Source organism: Ursus maritimus, unplaced genomic scaffold (genome assembly GCF_017311325.1).
Source record: "Ursus maritimus isolate PB19 unplaced genomic scaffold, ASM1731132v1 scaffold_30, whole genome shotgun sequence".
Lineage (NCBI taxonomy): Eukaryota > Metazoa > Chordata > Mammalia > Carnivora > Ursidae > Ursus > Ursus maritimus.
This window is the reverse complement of record NW_024425564.1, coordinates 19,457,919-19,472,493: the sequence shown is the minus strand read 5'-3', so window position 1 is coordinate 19,472,493 and position 14,575 is coordinate 19,457,919. Positions and strand designations below refer to the sequence as shown.

The 14,575-nt window shown below is 34.4% G+C and overlaps 1 protein-coding gene across 2 annotated transcripts in view; it reads left to right on the top strand.

Moving 5' to 3' along the window:
• The window catches only part of BLOC1S5 (biogenesis of lysosomal organelles complex 1 subunit 5), a 77,414-nt gene that overhangs the window by 41,645 nt on the left and 21,194 nt on the right, over positions 1-14,575 (top strand). Inside the window, exon 5 of one of the 2 annotated variants that reach the window (XM_008692832.2) lies at positions 1,093-2,624. The exons of the other annotated variant lie outside the window; for it this stretch is intronic. Coding sequence (XP_008691054.1) covers positions 1,093-1,272 — 180 coding nt within the window. The 3' untranslated portion in view covers positions 1,273-2,624. Of the gene's footprint in view, positions 1-1,092; positions 2,625-14,575 lie in introns of those variants that run through there. 2 annotated transcript variants of the gene reach the window in all.

Below are 14,575 nucleotides of genomic sequence, written 5' to 3'. Positions count from 1 at the left end.
ATAGATACTTAGAGAGTGATGGGTTATCCACCTTTTCATCCTGCTTATCATCATCTCAGAAGAGAGAGAATGGAGCAGCAAGGACATGATGACAGCATGAAAACACAGTTCCCATCTTTTTCCTCTTAGCTATCTTTTTGGTGTGACCAAGCATCTGGGCACCAGTATCCAAGTATACCAGGTGTCCTGTTTTCATTAGAGTGCTGGGATTTATCATGACTTTAGGGGCTTTATAAGTTTTTATGGTTTGTGTCTGTCGCAGTTTTTGTTTGTTACTTAGTCTGTATCCAAACTTCTGAAGACATGTATGTAGAACATTTAAGACAGGAATATAAAGGTATTTTTCATATTCTCTTTTCCTGTTTAGCTTTTCTTTGTTGTGCATATTCAGAGATAATTGAAATTGTACTAAAGTTATGCCTTTATCACTTATACATTGGTTTAACTTTATTGTTTTGGTAGTCAAAATTTTTTCATCTTCATGTAGAAATATTAAGGAACATCTCAAGAAGAACTTAAGATATTTGCACAGATGCTTTTGGTGTTTATTTACTTTAAGGAATGGAACTGAACCAGAAGAGATGTCTTGAGTTCTCTTCCAGTGATTAATAACCTATGTATCCAAATTTTCTTTAGATTTAAAAGCTTTTTTAAATTTAAAATCTTTTTTAATGCGTCTAAAGTATTTTATGTAAGATATGCACCTTGATTTCTCATAATGATTCTTTTGGCATATATTCTTTACAGTTGATTTAAAAATTATATACAGTTAAGTGGAATTTGAGAAGAAATAGAGGCATGAAAATTTACTTGGATTGTATTTGATTTCGTCATTTAAAGATACTAGATATTATTGAAATTTCAGAAATATGATTACCCGTCCATGTTCAGTCATAGTAGAGAAGCCTTAGATGTTTCTGATTTGTCATGTTCTTGTTGGATATTAAAACTGTAATGCAATTTTAGCATTGTGACTTTCAAGCCGATTGCAGTAGTAGCCAAATGTCAAGAGGTAAAGTTATGTTTGTCTCTACTGCATAGAAGAATAATTGTCTGGAAAATGTCATGTGACTTTCAAATTTCTTTTCTCAGATTCTTAATGACCATTTAATAGCTAGTGAAAAACAGCATATAACCCAGTGGGAAGATTTCATGAAAGAACAACACAGCAGACAGGCTGAAGTGGATGAAGAGCACAGAAAAGCCATGGAAAGGCTTAAAGAACAATATGCCGAGATGGAGAAGGACCTAGCAAAATTTTCAACCTTTTAAGAACTTTAACCACAACCGTGACAATTTAATAAGAGAACATTGACTTCCCCCCAAAAAACTGTTCCCACTAAACCATTTAGCCTCTGCTTCAAGCTTAGCAATATACTCAATGGCACTCATATCAGAAGAAAGAAAGTTCTACTGGAGTCTTAATTAAGTGTTTAATAGAAGAAGAGTGCTACATCTTTCCAGTTTTAAGTGCCTATATATGATTATTTGAATGGGGAGGATAGGAGGAAAAATGGGATAAGTTTGCTTTTTGTTAATCAGAATTAGGTGTCTTTTCCATTGATTATCTCAGAGAACTGTAAGTATAGACTTCTTAGAAAAATTTAATTCATTCTCATACAGGGTGAATATTAGTTATTGTGGCTTAGAAGGCAGATAGAATAGCTATCTCATAACGTCCTTGGCTATTGGAAGAATGTATACAGTATTATTCCATGAGGAATGTGGACAAAACAACTGTCTTTGGAGCGGAGATCATATTTAAGAGAGGTGAGAGGCAAAACCTTTTCTCTCCTGAGGCAAAGATGGCCACGTTGGTCTTTGAACCGCCCACTGGGAAAGGTTACAGATTTTGCAGTACGGCATAATGCCATGTGTTTCACTGAATGACAAAACACACTTGTTAAGTGTTGTGGCCTCCCAGCACTTAATATTTTCAGCTTTTAAAACATACTTAGAAGGAAAAGCTTACCAAAAATACATTTGACGTTTAGCCTTTCCAAGAACCATAATCTTGTCCATAGTATTTACCTCATTTTTGTGTCTCTTTTGCTGTGGGTAAGCTTTGTAAGATAAATAATGTCTATACATGTTTCAACTGTTTAATGAGTAATCAGCAAAATCTGCCAAGGAGTCCCTCTGGAACCATATAAAGATTCTGGCTCTGAGTAAACCAGAAGTGTTTGCCCACATGGCAAATGATCCATGTTAAATGTAAATCCTTTTTTAGTGTTTAACGTCTGTTCTCATAAGCAGGTGTATTATGATGAAACATGTACCAATTCTGTCATCACTGTGATCTTTTAAAAATCTGCATTTAACAGTCTAATTGAGAAACTCTGTTGATTTTTTTATTTGCCATAAACCAAGCAAAATTAAATGCAATAATTTCTTAGATTTATGGCAAATGAATTCGAGGTATGGATAAATCTTTCGAATATTTTTTATTGCTCTTCAGTAAAGAAAGGCACAAGAAAGAAAATACCCAACTCTCTTGTGTTATCTCAGTGTTGCTACTGCAGAAAAGTGACAATGCTTGCTTGTGTAAATTTATGGCTTACTGTCAAAGCTTCATTCTTGGCTGCATGTTGAAAATGTGATTAAAGTTAATAGAGGAGATGAAATAAGTATTTGAGATTTCTTTCAATAACACTGAACTTCTGCCAACTTTCTCTGTCCGCTACTGTAGGCTTGACAGGTTCATCAATCATTCTCTGGTACCTGGACTAAAAAGAGCACTTGCTGACACTAAGGCATGTTGGAATTTTCTTAATTCTCTTTCAGTGGATGGAAAAAAATAAAACCATACTTCCAAAAATAGCCCACACATGAAAAGGGAGGGGAACCTTAAATGAAAATTCCCTTTGTACTGTAGGCAGTTTTCGGAATGCTATTAATTGCCAGTGCACCATTTGAACAGATGCTGTGACCAAGAAGTCAGGACTGTGTGAGAGCAAATGTGCTCTTAACTGTGGTTACACCACTTGTGGAGCAAAGGTTTCTGATAGTGTTTGTTCCTCTCATATGAATAATAAATACTGTCTAAGTTTGTATATTTTATGTAAGGATCTAAAGGACTTCTTAAACCAAAATGAATTGGTAAGCTTTTTGAACTGTAAACATTAAGATAGTAAATTCTTTCTTTGTAACTTTGTTAGCGAATCAACATACTGTGTAAAAGAGACAGTTGGTTTGCCTTCCCCTTAATATTTTCACTTACAGTTCCCATTTTCCAAATCACTTTTGATAGATATTTTATTTACATGTAAACATTAACTTCAGTAATTGCATAGTTTACAACATTGCTGTTTATGCTGTTGAGCGGAGATAATATGGGTTCTGTGTAGCTTACAGGATTATTTTGTAGTGATCAGGTGAAGTAACGTTCTACCTTTTTAAAGTATCATAAAAATATTTGTTTTTAAGGTCTAAGTGTTTTCTAGTTTTCATTACGATTTCTTTTTTTGATTTACATATTTGTTGGATGTTTTTTTCATTTTTTAACCTGTAGATTTTTAAATTGTTCTTGTTATTGATTTATGCTTTAGTTGGATTGTGGTTAGAGCATAGTTTGGTATAAGACTGACATGTTGAAATTTGTTATTTGCCTTATGACCTAAAATATTGTTAGTTTTTGGGTTTCATTAGCACTTGAACATATGCTGTTTTCCAGTTGTTGGATATCCATTAGACCAACCATACTGTGTTGTTCAGGTTATCTGTTTTACTGTTGTTTTCTCTCTCCGTAATCCCTCAGATTCTGGATGTGTTCACATTTCGTACTTTAGTGAGTTTTCTAATTCTTCCTATAATGCTATCAATTTTTGTTGTCTATAATTTGAAGCTTTGTTGTTAGGTACATACAACTTCAGAATTTTTTATCTTCCAAGCTTAGAATTGAATCTTGTTGTCATAGCCTCTATTTCTAGTAGTGTTTTTATTTCATTTTTTATTGCTTTTAAGTCTGTTTTTTTTTTTGGTTTTAATTTATATAGGCTACACACATCAGCTGGTTAGTATTTGTAACTTAAAAATTATAACTGGATTTTTTTTCCCTATCTAATCTATTTAAATTTGTTGAAATTATTAATGTATCAGGATTTATTTTTTGTTTTATTTTTTATTTTTATTTTTTAATAATAATTTTTATTATGTTATGTTAGTCACCATACAGTACATCATTAGTTTTTGACGTAGTGTTCCATGATTCATTACTTGCGTATAACACCCAGTGCACCAAGCAATACGTGCCCTCCTTAATACCCATCACTGGCCTATCCCAATCCCCCACCACCCTCCCCTCTGAAGCCCTCAGTTTGTTTCCCAGAGTCCATAGTCTCTCATGGTTCATTCCCCCTCTGTTTACCCCTGTTTCATTCTTCCCTTTCTTCTCCTACCGATCTTCCTACTTCTTATGTTCCATAAATGAGTGAAACCATATGATAATTGTCTTTCTCTGCTTGACTTATTTCACTTAGCATAATCTCCTCCAGTCCCGTCCATGTTGCTGCATCTTTTGTGCCTTTGTCCTACCTTTTTGGTTTCCTCACTGCCCGTTGTTTTGTTTTTTTTTTTTTTTTTTTTCTTTCTTATAATTTTCATTTTGTTTCCTCGTTTGTTCTCCCTCTACTAGTTTAGAAGGTAAAACTCATTTTTTAACTTTCAGTGCTTACCAAGAAATTTAATCTGCATAGTTAACAAAATCCAAAGTTAGTCTTTACTGTCTTCCTAAACAACAGAGACTTTTGAACAAAGTTTGATTCCTTATTTAGTATCTAGAATTTTAATTTATATCAGTTTAACTCCAAAAATAGCTATTTATTTTATAAGCCAGTATTTATTTAGACCTACCCACAGTTTATCATTTTACTGTCCTTGAAAGGTAGCTGGCTCTACAATTCTAGATTGATGGATTGATGGTTATTTTCTCTCAGTATTTAGTGATATTCTTTCATTGTCTTCTTCCTTCCACTGTTAAGTCTGAAATCATAGTTGTAGACTGATCAGTATTCCTTTGAAGCTACCTGTCTCTTCTCTCACATTGTTTACAGTTTCTATCTTCGGTGTTCTATAATTAAAGTCATTGTAATACAATGTGTCTAGCTGTGGGTTTCTTTTTTTAAAATTTTAATTCCAGTATTTTTTATTTTTTAAATTTATTATCCTGTACACATTCATTGAGCTTCCTAAACCTGAAAATTAGTGCTTTTCATAAATTCTGAAAATTTTTCAACCGTTATCTCTTTTAAGTATTGCATATTGCTCATTCTCTCTGTTCTCTCCTTTAGGAAATCATCACACTCTGTTCTTTGTATCTCTTTTATATCTCTTTCATATTTTCCGTCTCTTTTTCTTCAGTGTGTTGAATTCTGGATAAGTCTGTTTTCCGTTTCCCTAATACTTGTATTCTCACCATCTCTAACGTATTTATTATAACCTGTTGAGTTTTTAATTACCGTTGTTTTTTTCAATTCCAAAGTATTGTTTCTTTCTCAAACATTCCTGGTCATTCGGGATAGTTCCATTATTTCCTCTTTTTCTTTTCTTAAAACATATTATATGTACTTATGCTCTATATATGATAATTTCATATTTTTCTCCTTTTCTATGGCTCTAAAGCTACAATTTGTTTTATGTTGTTTTGTCTGAAACAACTATGGTGATTTGTTTTCTAATAAGATCAGTGATTCTGGTTGAGTTGGTATTCTTCTAAACTTTATTTTGGGGAATTTCTATTTAAAATATGTTCCCATAGAGAAGATACTGTTTTTCTTTTTCTTGAACTACCATTTATTTCTTGGGGCATGACCAACCCTGGATCACTTCGGTTTTCATCTTGGGCTTCCTCCCTCTGTCTCCCCTGTCTTTCAGTGTGTACACACACACATGCACACACACTTACTCACAAGTAGTTTGAACTCCATCCTCAAACATATGTGAGTGTTCACATTCCTAGAGGAGACTTTTTTCCCCTTCACAGATCTACTTGGAGTAAAGATGGGCACAGTGAGGTATATTCTAGTCTTCTCATTGTGAGTGATACCCTTTGGGGGTTCATCAGTCCTACTGTTCATCCAGCTCAGTCCCTGTTATGAACTGAATTGTGTCCCACCAAATTAATATGTTGAAGCCCAAACCCCCAATGTGATTGCATTTGGAGATAGCACCTTTAAGGAGGTAATTAAGATTAAATGCAGTGGGGCCCTAATTCCATGACACCATATCCTTATAAAAAGAGGAGACAACAGCACTCTCTCTCCACTTGCACACAGAGAAAAGTTCATATGAGGACATAGCAAGAATTCGCCATCTGCAAGCCTCACCAGAAATTGAATTTTCTGGAATTATGACTGTGGACTCACTGCCTCCAGAACTCTGAGATAACAGATCTCTTTTGTTGAAGCTACACCATCTGTAGTATTTTGTTACGGCAGTCAGAGGAGACTAATACAGTCCCAAACCTTGTAATTCCTGTAGACATAGCTCCTTAAAACTGGGACCCTTGTAGGCTTTCAGGGATGGGGAAATGTCTTTAGGACAGTTACCAATTCCCAGTCTAAATTTTGGTGTGGAATTTCACTATTTGCCTTCAGCTGTTTCCATTTATTTACCATTACTCAGCTATGAATTAAAAAAATAGTTAATTTTTTTCCCAGTGTTTTTGATATTCAGTAACTAATGAGATTTCTCTGTATAGAAATAGCATGTTAGACAATTATGTGTTGATTTTATTATATTAAAATTTACCTCCAAAAGAAATGTCCATATTCTGGTATAAAAAGTGATACCTTTCCTTTTCATTATTGTGCCAAATATTGTCCAGTTGATTATTTATTACCTCTGAACTAATTTGATTATTTCTATTACTTCCATTGGATTCTTTCTTTTTACTGCTTGTGAGCTACTGAAGACAAAAAGAATATAGTAGTCTTATTCTGAACCTGTATCACTTTTATCTGAATACTTCATTTTGAATTCTTTTCTTTTTAGGACCTTAACTGTGGTGTTTGAATATGTAAATAAATATTATGGATATGTAGATAGGGGTACTAGATCTGTGGTATTAAACCAGAAGTGCCATAAAAACCTGGAGGAGTCACAAATGCCTCCCAGATACAGTGTAGATTCTCTTCTTTGCTCCTGGAGCACATAGGCTTTCCATCTGAACACTTCCATTCACTTTCTGAACTGTTTCTTTATGTGTATTTTGATGTATTAGGTTCTGGTTGCCATTGCAAATTAAAAGTAGAGGGTTTTGGGGCGCCTGGGTGGCACAGCGGTTAAGCGTCTGCCTTCGGCTCAGGGCGTGATCCTGGCGTTATGGGATCGAGCCCCACGTCAGGCTCCTCCGCTATGAGCCTGCTTCTTCCTCTCCCACTCCCCCTGCTTGTGTTCCCTCTCTCGCTGGCTGTCTCTATCTCTGTCAAATAAATAAATAAAAATCTTTTAAAAAATAAAATAAAAGTAGAGGGTTTTATTGCTTTGGAATTTAGCATAATGACTGCCTCTCCTGAAACTCTACCCTAGAGACTCTTTTTTTGCCATTTGGTGCTGTAAGTGTATCTCAGGATGAAAAATACCAGAAAAATATTTTAAACATTCATTCAGTTAAAATATTTGAAGCTACCATTATAAAAAATGTATTTTCTAATAGTTTATTCTTAGTCCTTCAGAAGAGTTTTATAATCATTTCATTAATTTTCAACTCCAATAAATACAGATATTAGTATTTTATTGACTTAATGTGCAACTCAAGGTCACAGAATGAATGGAGGGTCAAAATCGATCCTGTCACTACCTGCTCTTCCTTCTTCTCATTTTTAAAATTTAACTGCTAAAAACAGTGCTTTCTTGTGATTGATCTGGCAAAATGAACACAGCAGTATTTCCTCCGATATTTTCATATTTATGTTCCATAAAAAGAAAAGAAACTGACATTTTCACATGTGACGCACTGCACAGAGCAATAAATTAATAAGTACACTAAGATCTGATCCTCACAAAAATTCAAGATTCAAATGATCTCTGCAGAAATAATCAAAATTTATTTAAGGTAAGTAGCCAATTCATTTGTATAACACAGCTTATAGCTTACAGTTTACATTGTACTTTTAAGTGCCTTATATGTAATTTAATCTTACTTCATCCTTGTAATCAAGACTTAACGCTTCGTTCTTTGGAAAAAAGTAAAGTGGTAGACATACAGGGAATATAGTGTTTTGCTCAACTAACATTGAGCCAGCAGCATTAGCTACATAAATAATTCTTTTATGTTTTTTTTTAAAGTCCATAAATAATATCATGAAAATCCACAGTATAGATGTGTCCCTCAATTTTTCTTTATTGTTGCATAGTTTTTTTTAAAGAATGCTTCATGTACTAGAAAGATTAATAAGTCAACATGTGAAATTTCAGTGTTCTAAAATACTCTGAATTACTAAAGGTATTTACTACTGTTTCAGACTGTACCGCAGGATAGAAAATAATATGAGTGTGGCCAAGGTTAAAAGGCAGATAAGTGGCACTAGGGAACAGACCCTGTATGATTTGAGGTCACTGAGAACCGGCAACACACACACCAGGCCCAAGTGGTCCAGCCTTTACTTAAAGGAGAAAGAGAACACAAGAACCTTTGCAATGCATTTAGCCCTCCTGGCCAGCAAATCTACTCCACAGTCAACATGGGCAGTATTATACATTTTAAAAATGGAAGCAAATACAGAATATGTGGTTCCCATTATTCCTTTGGAATAATTGTTTTCCTCCCTTAAATGTAAAAAAAGAAAATCAAGTTTGATTGAGGCAGGCCTGAAGAAGTCTAGCCATCATAGCAAATAATTTATCCACCATGTATGGGTGAAAAATTTGACTATAAAAGAAGTCAGTGTCATCTGCAAATACATAGTTCAATTTCTTTCATGAGAAAATCCCTGAAGACTTCACCAAAAAACTGTTAGAACTAATCAACAAATTCAGTAAAGTTACAGGATACAAAATCACAAAAATCAGTTGTGTTTCTAGACATTAACAAATAAGAGAAATAAAGTGAAATTAAAACAATCCCATTTAAAACTGTGTCAAAAAAGAATAAAATACCTAGGAATAAATTTAACCAGATGTAAAAGATTTGTACACTGAAAACTACCAGACATTGATGGAAGAAATTGAAGAAGACATAAATAAATGGAAAGATAATCTGTGCTGAAGGATTGGAAGACTTACACAATTTATAAAAATGTCTGTACTACCCAAATTCGATACAATTACTACAGATTCAATGTAGTCCCTAACAAAATTCCAATGCATTTTTTCACAGAAATTGAATAATCCCAAAATTAATAAGGAACCACAAAAGACCCTGAGTAGCTAAAGCAATCTTGAGAAAGAAGAACAAGGCTGGAAGCATCACACTTCATTATTTCAAAGTATGTTACAAAGCTGTAGTAATCAAAACAGTATGGTATTGGCATAAAAACAGACACATCAGTGGAACAGAATTGAGCCCAGACATAAACCTGTATGTATATGGTCATTTACTTTATGACCAAAGAATCAGAAATATACAATGGGGGAAGGATAGTCTCTTAAGTAAATGGTGTTGGGAAAACTGGACAGCCACATGCAAAAAAGAATGAAACTGAATCAGCATTTTATACTATACACAAAAATTAAAATGGATTAAAGACTTGAATGTATGACCTGTTGCCATAAAGCCCCTGGAAGATGGCACAGGAGTAAGCTCTTTGACATTGGATGATTTTTTGTATTTGATACTAAAAGCAAAGAGTGAGACTACCTTAAAAAGCTTCTGTATATCAATAAAATGAAAATTATGGAATGGGAGAAAATATAAATCATATCCGGCAAGAGGTTGATATTCAAAATATATGAAGAACTATAAACTCAATAGCATAAAAGCAAAAATTCAATAAAAAATGGTCAAAGGAACTGAATAGACAACTTTCAAAAAAAGTCATACAGATGGCCCACAGGTGCATAAAGAGGTGTTCAACATCGCTAATTATCAGTGAAATGCAAATCAAAACCACAGTGAGACATTACCTCACACCTGTCAGAGTGGCTACTATCAAAAAGCCAAGAAATAGTAAGTTTGGCAAAGATAGGAAGAAAAGCGAACCCTCATGCACTCTTGGTGGGAATGTACATTGGTGCAGCCACTATGGAAAACAGTATGGAGGTTCCTCCAAAAATTAAAACTTGAACTACCAGAGGATCTAGCAGGTCCGCATCTGGGTATATATTTAAAGGAAACCTTATCACTGTCTGGAAGAGATATCTGCACCCCTATGTTCATTTCAGTATTTACAACAAGCAAGATGTGGAAACGACCTAAATCCATCAGTGGTTGACTAGAAAAAGAGAATGTGACTATGTATACACAATGGAATATTAAGCAGCCATAGAGAAGAAGGTAATCTTGTCATTTGTGAAAACGTGGACGGGCCCTAAGAGCCTTATAAGTAAAATAAGTTAGAGAAAGACAAATACTGTATGATCACACCTATATATAGTGTCTAACAAAAATCAGACTCACAGAAACTGAACAGATTGGTGGTCGCCAGAGGTGGGAGTGGGGAGCGAGTGAAATGGACAGAGGGTCAAAAGGTACAAACCTTCCGTGGAGAAATAAATTAGGTCATGAGATGTACAGCATGGTGACTATAATAAACAGTACTATTTGAAAGTTGCTAAGAGGATAGATCTTAAGAGATCTCATCACAAGAAAAGAATTTTATAACCAAAGTGGTGGATGGTAACTTATTGTGGTGGCCATTTTGCAATATATACACATATCACATCACATTTGTACACCTGAAACTAATGTAATATGTCAGTTATATCTCAATAAAGCTGAGAAAAAAAAGTCAATGTATGAGGTTAGCTAGATTGTGTTTGAAAGTTTCCCTGTGGCATAGATGTCATTCTCAACTTTTATGAAATGGCTTATGTTGCAAAAATTACAATTCTACAAAGAAAATATCTTGTAAAAGTTAAGGTTTAATATAATGCATTCCCTTAAAACGTATCTGTAGAGAATTTGAAAAGAAAGCCACAAGTCAAATCGCTTTTTAAAAAACTTCATGTACTCTAAAAGACTTAAACAGCGTTTTTAAGAAAGACTTAAAGAAAATAGTTTATAAAGTTACACTGAGATCATTGTCACAAAATTTTTAAAAATGTCATTTGTATATTAAATTGGTTTTAAAAATTAATTATACATCAAATAAGTAATTTATTAAGATGGAAAACAATGTTTAATTATACTAAGCAAAATTTTGATGATGAGTATCTGTCCTTCACTTGGAATCTAAAATTTATAACTAAAACCAGCAGGTGTCACTGTGATAACAGATTTCCCCCCTTCCATCTAAGCAGCTCTGTTGGATGGGTGCATAGGATTTATGGACAAAGATGTGTAAGAGATAATTTAAGTTACATCACCGAACAAAAATATTAGAATGTGGGAAAGTATGTACAGGATTTCAGGAGGGTTAGGAGTACTTTTGAGAATTGTATTTTTTTCCTTTCTTCATGTCTCAAACATACAGATTTTTTCATTATATTATTGATGTGAGGGTTTTATTAGCAGTAAAAGTATATAGTAAAAAACCCCAGGTGATGTTTTGGACTTTCTACTGAAGTATAGACTAGTGCACAGATGATTAGGTCACAGCTGTGTAACCAAAACCAAATCAAGAAACCGCATTCCCAGGAATGTTTTCAAATGAATTTTGAAAAGCCCTTGGTCCTTCCTCCAAAGTAAGGTAGAGTTATAATTTCTAAATGAATGTTTAAAGACCAAAATATGTAATTGGTGGAAAATAATAGGAATTGAAGAGCTGGTTGTCAGAGCATTTTTCCCCCCACCTGGTATGGAAGCCAAAATAGAATTTAATGAGCATTTATTCACTGGAGCATTGTACAGTGTCTGGATTTTATTCCAAGAGAAATACAGTCAACATAGTACTCAATCTTAAAGGAATTTATAATCAAGTTGTGCATATGTAATAATAAAATAGAAAAATAAAGACAATAATATATCAAGGACCATAATATTAATATATTGAAGACCATTTATATATATATACATATATATATCTGTATATATGTATACACACACACACACCCCATATATACAAGCAAGTAGTTTATGACAAAAATAAGTGAATTCCAGGTAGAAACTGTCTTTGTGAATTGTAATCAGAGAGTTGTTTTATTATTATTACAGTTAAAACTTGATTAGGATTTAGAGAATGAAAAGAATGGCAAAATATTTCTGATTCAGTTTAGTTCAGTAAACATTTATGGAACACCTATGTTCCTGCCACTCTATTCCTCAATAGATATCAGGGATAAAGAAGTGAATGAAGCTTGGTTTCTACCCTTGTTTACCAAAAATATAGATGGAAATACTCCTGGCAAATTCAAATGATAATTTATAGACTCTTCAATGTTGAAGGCAGTGATAGGGAAGACTAGGAATTGGAAAGCACACTGGTTTGAGAGCCAAAAGACTTAGGTTTTAGTCATGCTTCCATCACTAAATTTATACAGGGACTTAAACACATCACTTAGAAAGTTTTCATGTCATTTCCAACTTGAGTATTTTGTGTTTATCCTGTAGGTAATGAGACATTAGAGTAAGTGGCACTATGAAAGTTACAGGAAGGTTACTCTGTAGACTCAGATGTATGACTGATTGATAGAGGAAATTACTAACCTGCTCATGGATTTTGAGGACGCAGCTGAGCACAGCAATGCCTAGTCTAGACAGGGCAGGGATAGAGATGAAGATCTTGGTTTGGAATTTAAGGTAGTGGGGATTCTTAACATCCATATATATGTTTATGTGCTATTTATATTACGCCAATTACTGGCACAGTTTTGGATTTAGATATTTCCTTTTCATATACATTCTTAATTGTTATCCCAAGTGACCGAGGTTTATTTTTGAGAATATCATCATTATACATTAGGAAAGTAAAAAAGATATTGAAGGGTCTTCTCTTCACCTTTTAGATATTTTGCTTTTATATAATTAGTGAGAAAATATGATGGGATTTTATTAAGCAGCTACCCCCCTCTTTAAGGATTTCCTGTTTCCTTTCCCAGAAGACTAAATTGTTCAAGGACAAAGAATGTTTTATATCCCATGCTGAGAACATGTGCTGACTGTGTATTAAACAAGGGAAACTCCATATTACAGAGCTAGTTATGGGTTTGGTTAAGGAAGATTTGAATTATCCTCGCTGTTTACATTTGTGATTTACCAGTGATTGAATATGAAGAAATATATAGGCTAGATTGACATGTTCCCTTATTTTTACTCTACACCATCAGGTTTCTGGTCATTTGTCACCTAATTTATAATATTTGCTATTTCTCTTAGGAAAGCTTTCAAGGTGAACTATAAACTGCAAAAGTAGAAACTTGAAATCTTATGTTTTGAAACACACCCACATAATTACTCCCAATCAACCCGTATGTATATTTTTCTAAAATGTAGGTCATCTGTTTGGATCTTGGGATGAATCTCTAGATGGAAACAATGATGTACATAGTGATTAGGCTCTTAGCCCACAAAAACTATTATGTCTCAAAATATCATGGTACCAGTAGTAGTACCAGTAGTATGTAATGCTATAAGCCACTGTATTTAATTTTTTTTTTTTTTTTTGAGAAATATATCCAGAGTTTCAACTTGAGAGACCTGGAATGAACTCTTCTTGCTGTAGCTCTGAAAATCATGTTCCCTGGTAGGACCAGAGGAAGGAGGAGTCCCTTAGTTCCTGAAGAGAGACTAACACAGTTTAGGCCAAATCCTCCTTTATCCCCAGGCCTGGCTCCCACCCGTCTGCTTGCCTTTCCATTGTTATACTTATGTCTCAAAACAGAATGTTATCCATCTCATTTCCAAATGAAGTCATAGTTTCTCTCTTATCTGGTCCTAAGGAGATTTTAGAATTTTAATAGGATTTGTTGAGAATAAGAAGCAGACAACAGAAGAGAAGCACCCTTCCCTACCTCCACCATGTGCACTCAACATACATCCGTAAATGTACTCAGGTGACAATGATAGTGTTTTAAACCCACCGCTGGATAAAGGTATCTTCATTTGCAGATTCAGTGAGCTTCATACATTTTGTCTGAGATTCTCCAAGTGTGGGACGTTCTGTGAGATGACTGAGTTGGCTGTGAGGTTGCTGCCTACGGGCTTGCATTGGGGCTTGAGAAATGACACATGGCTGTAGAGAGCAACCCCCAAGGGTTTATTTTCATTTCTTTTCCCTTCTTTCTTGTGCAGACTGGCCTTGCCGTCAGAGACCTGGGTTACCATGAAGTGAGTTCCAGGTCCCAGTGGTCAGTGGTGTCTACAGTTATAAGATGATAACCAAACCCCTTTCTGTACCTGATATATGTGTATCTCTTGTGTCGATCTTGGATTTATTGTCTTATAATCTCATGTAGGTCTCTTCGTAAGGACACAGAGTGAGACTGTACTTGAGTCCTGGAATGTGTGGACATTACTGTCAATCACCTGAGAAAGTGGTGA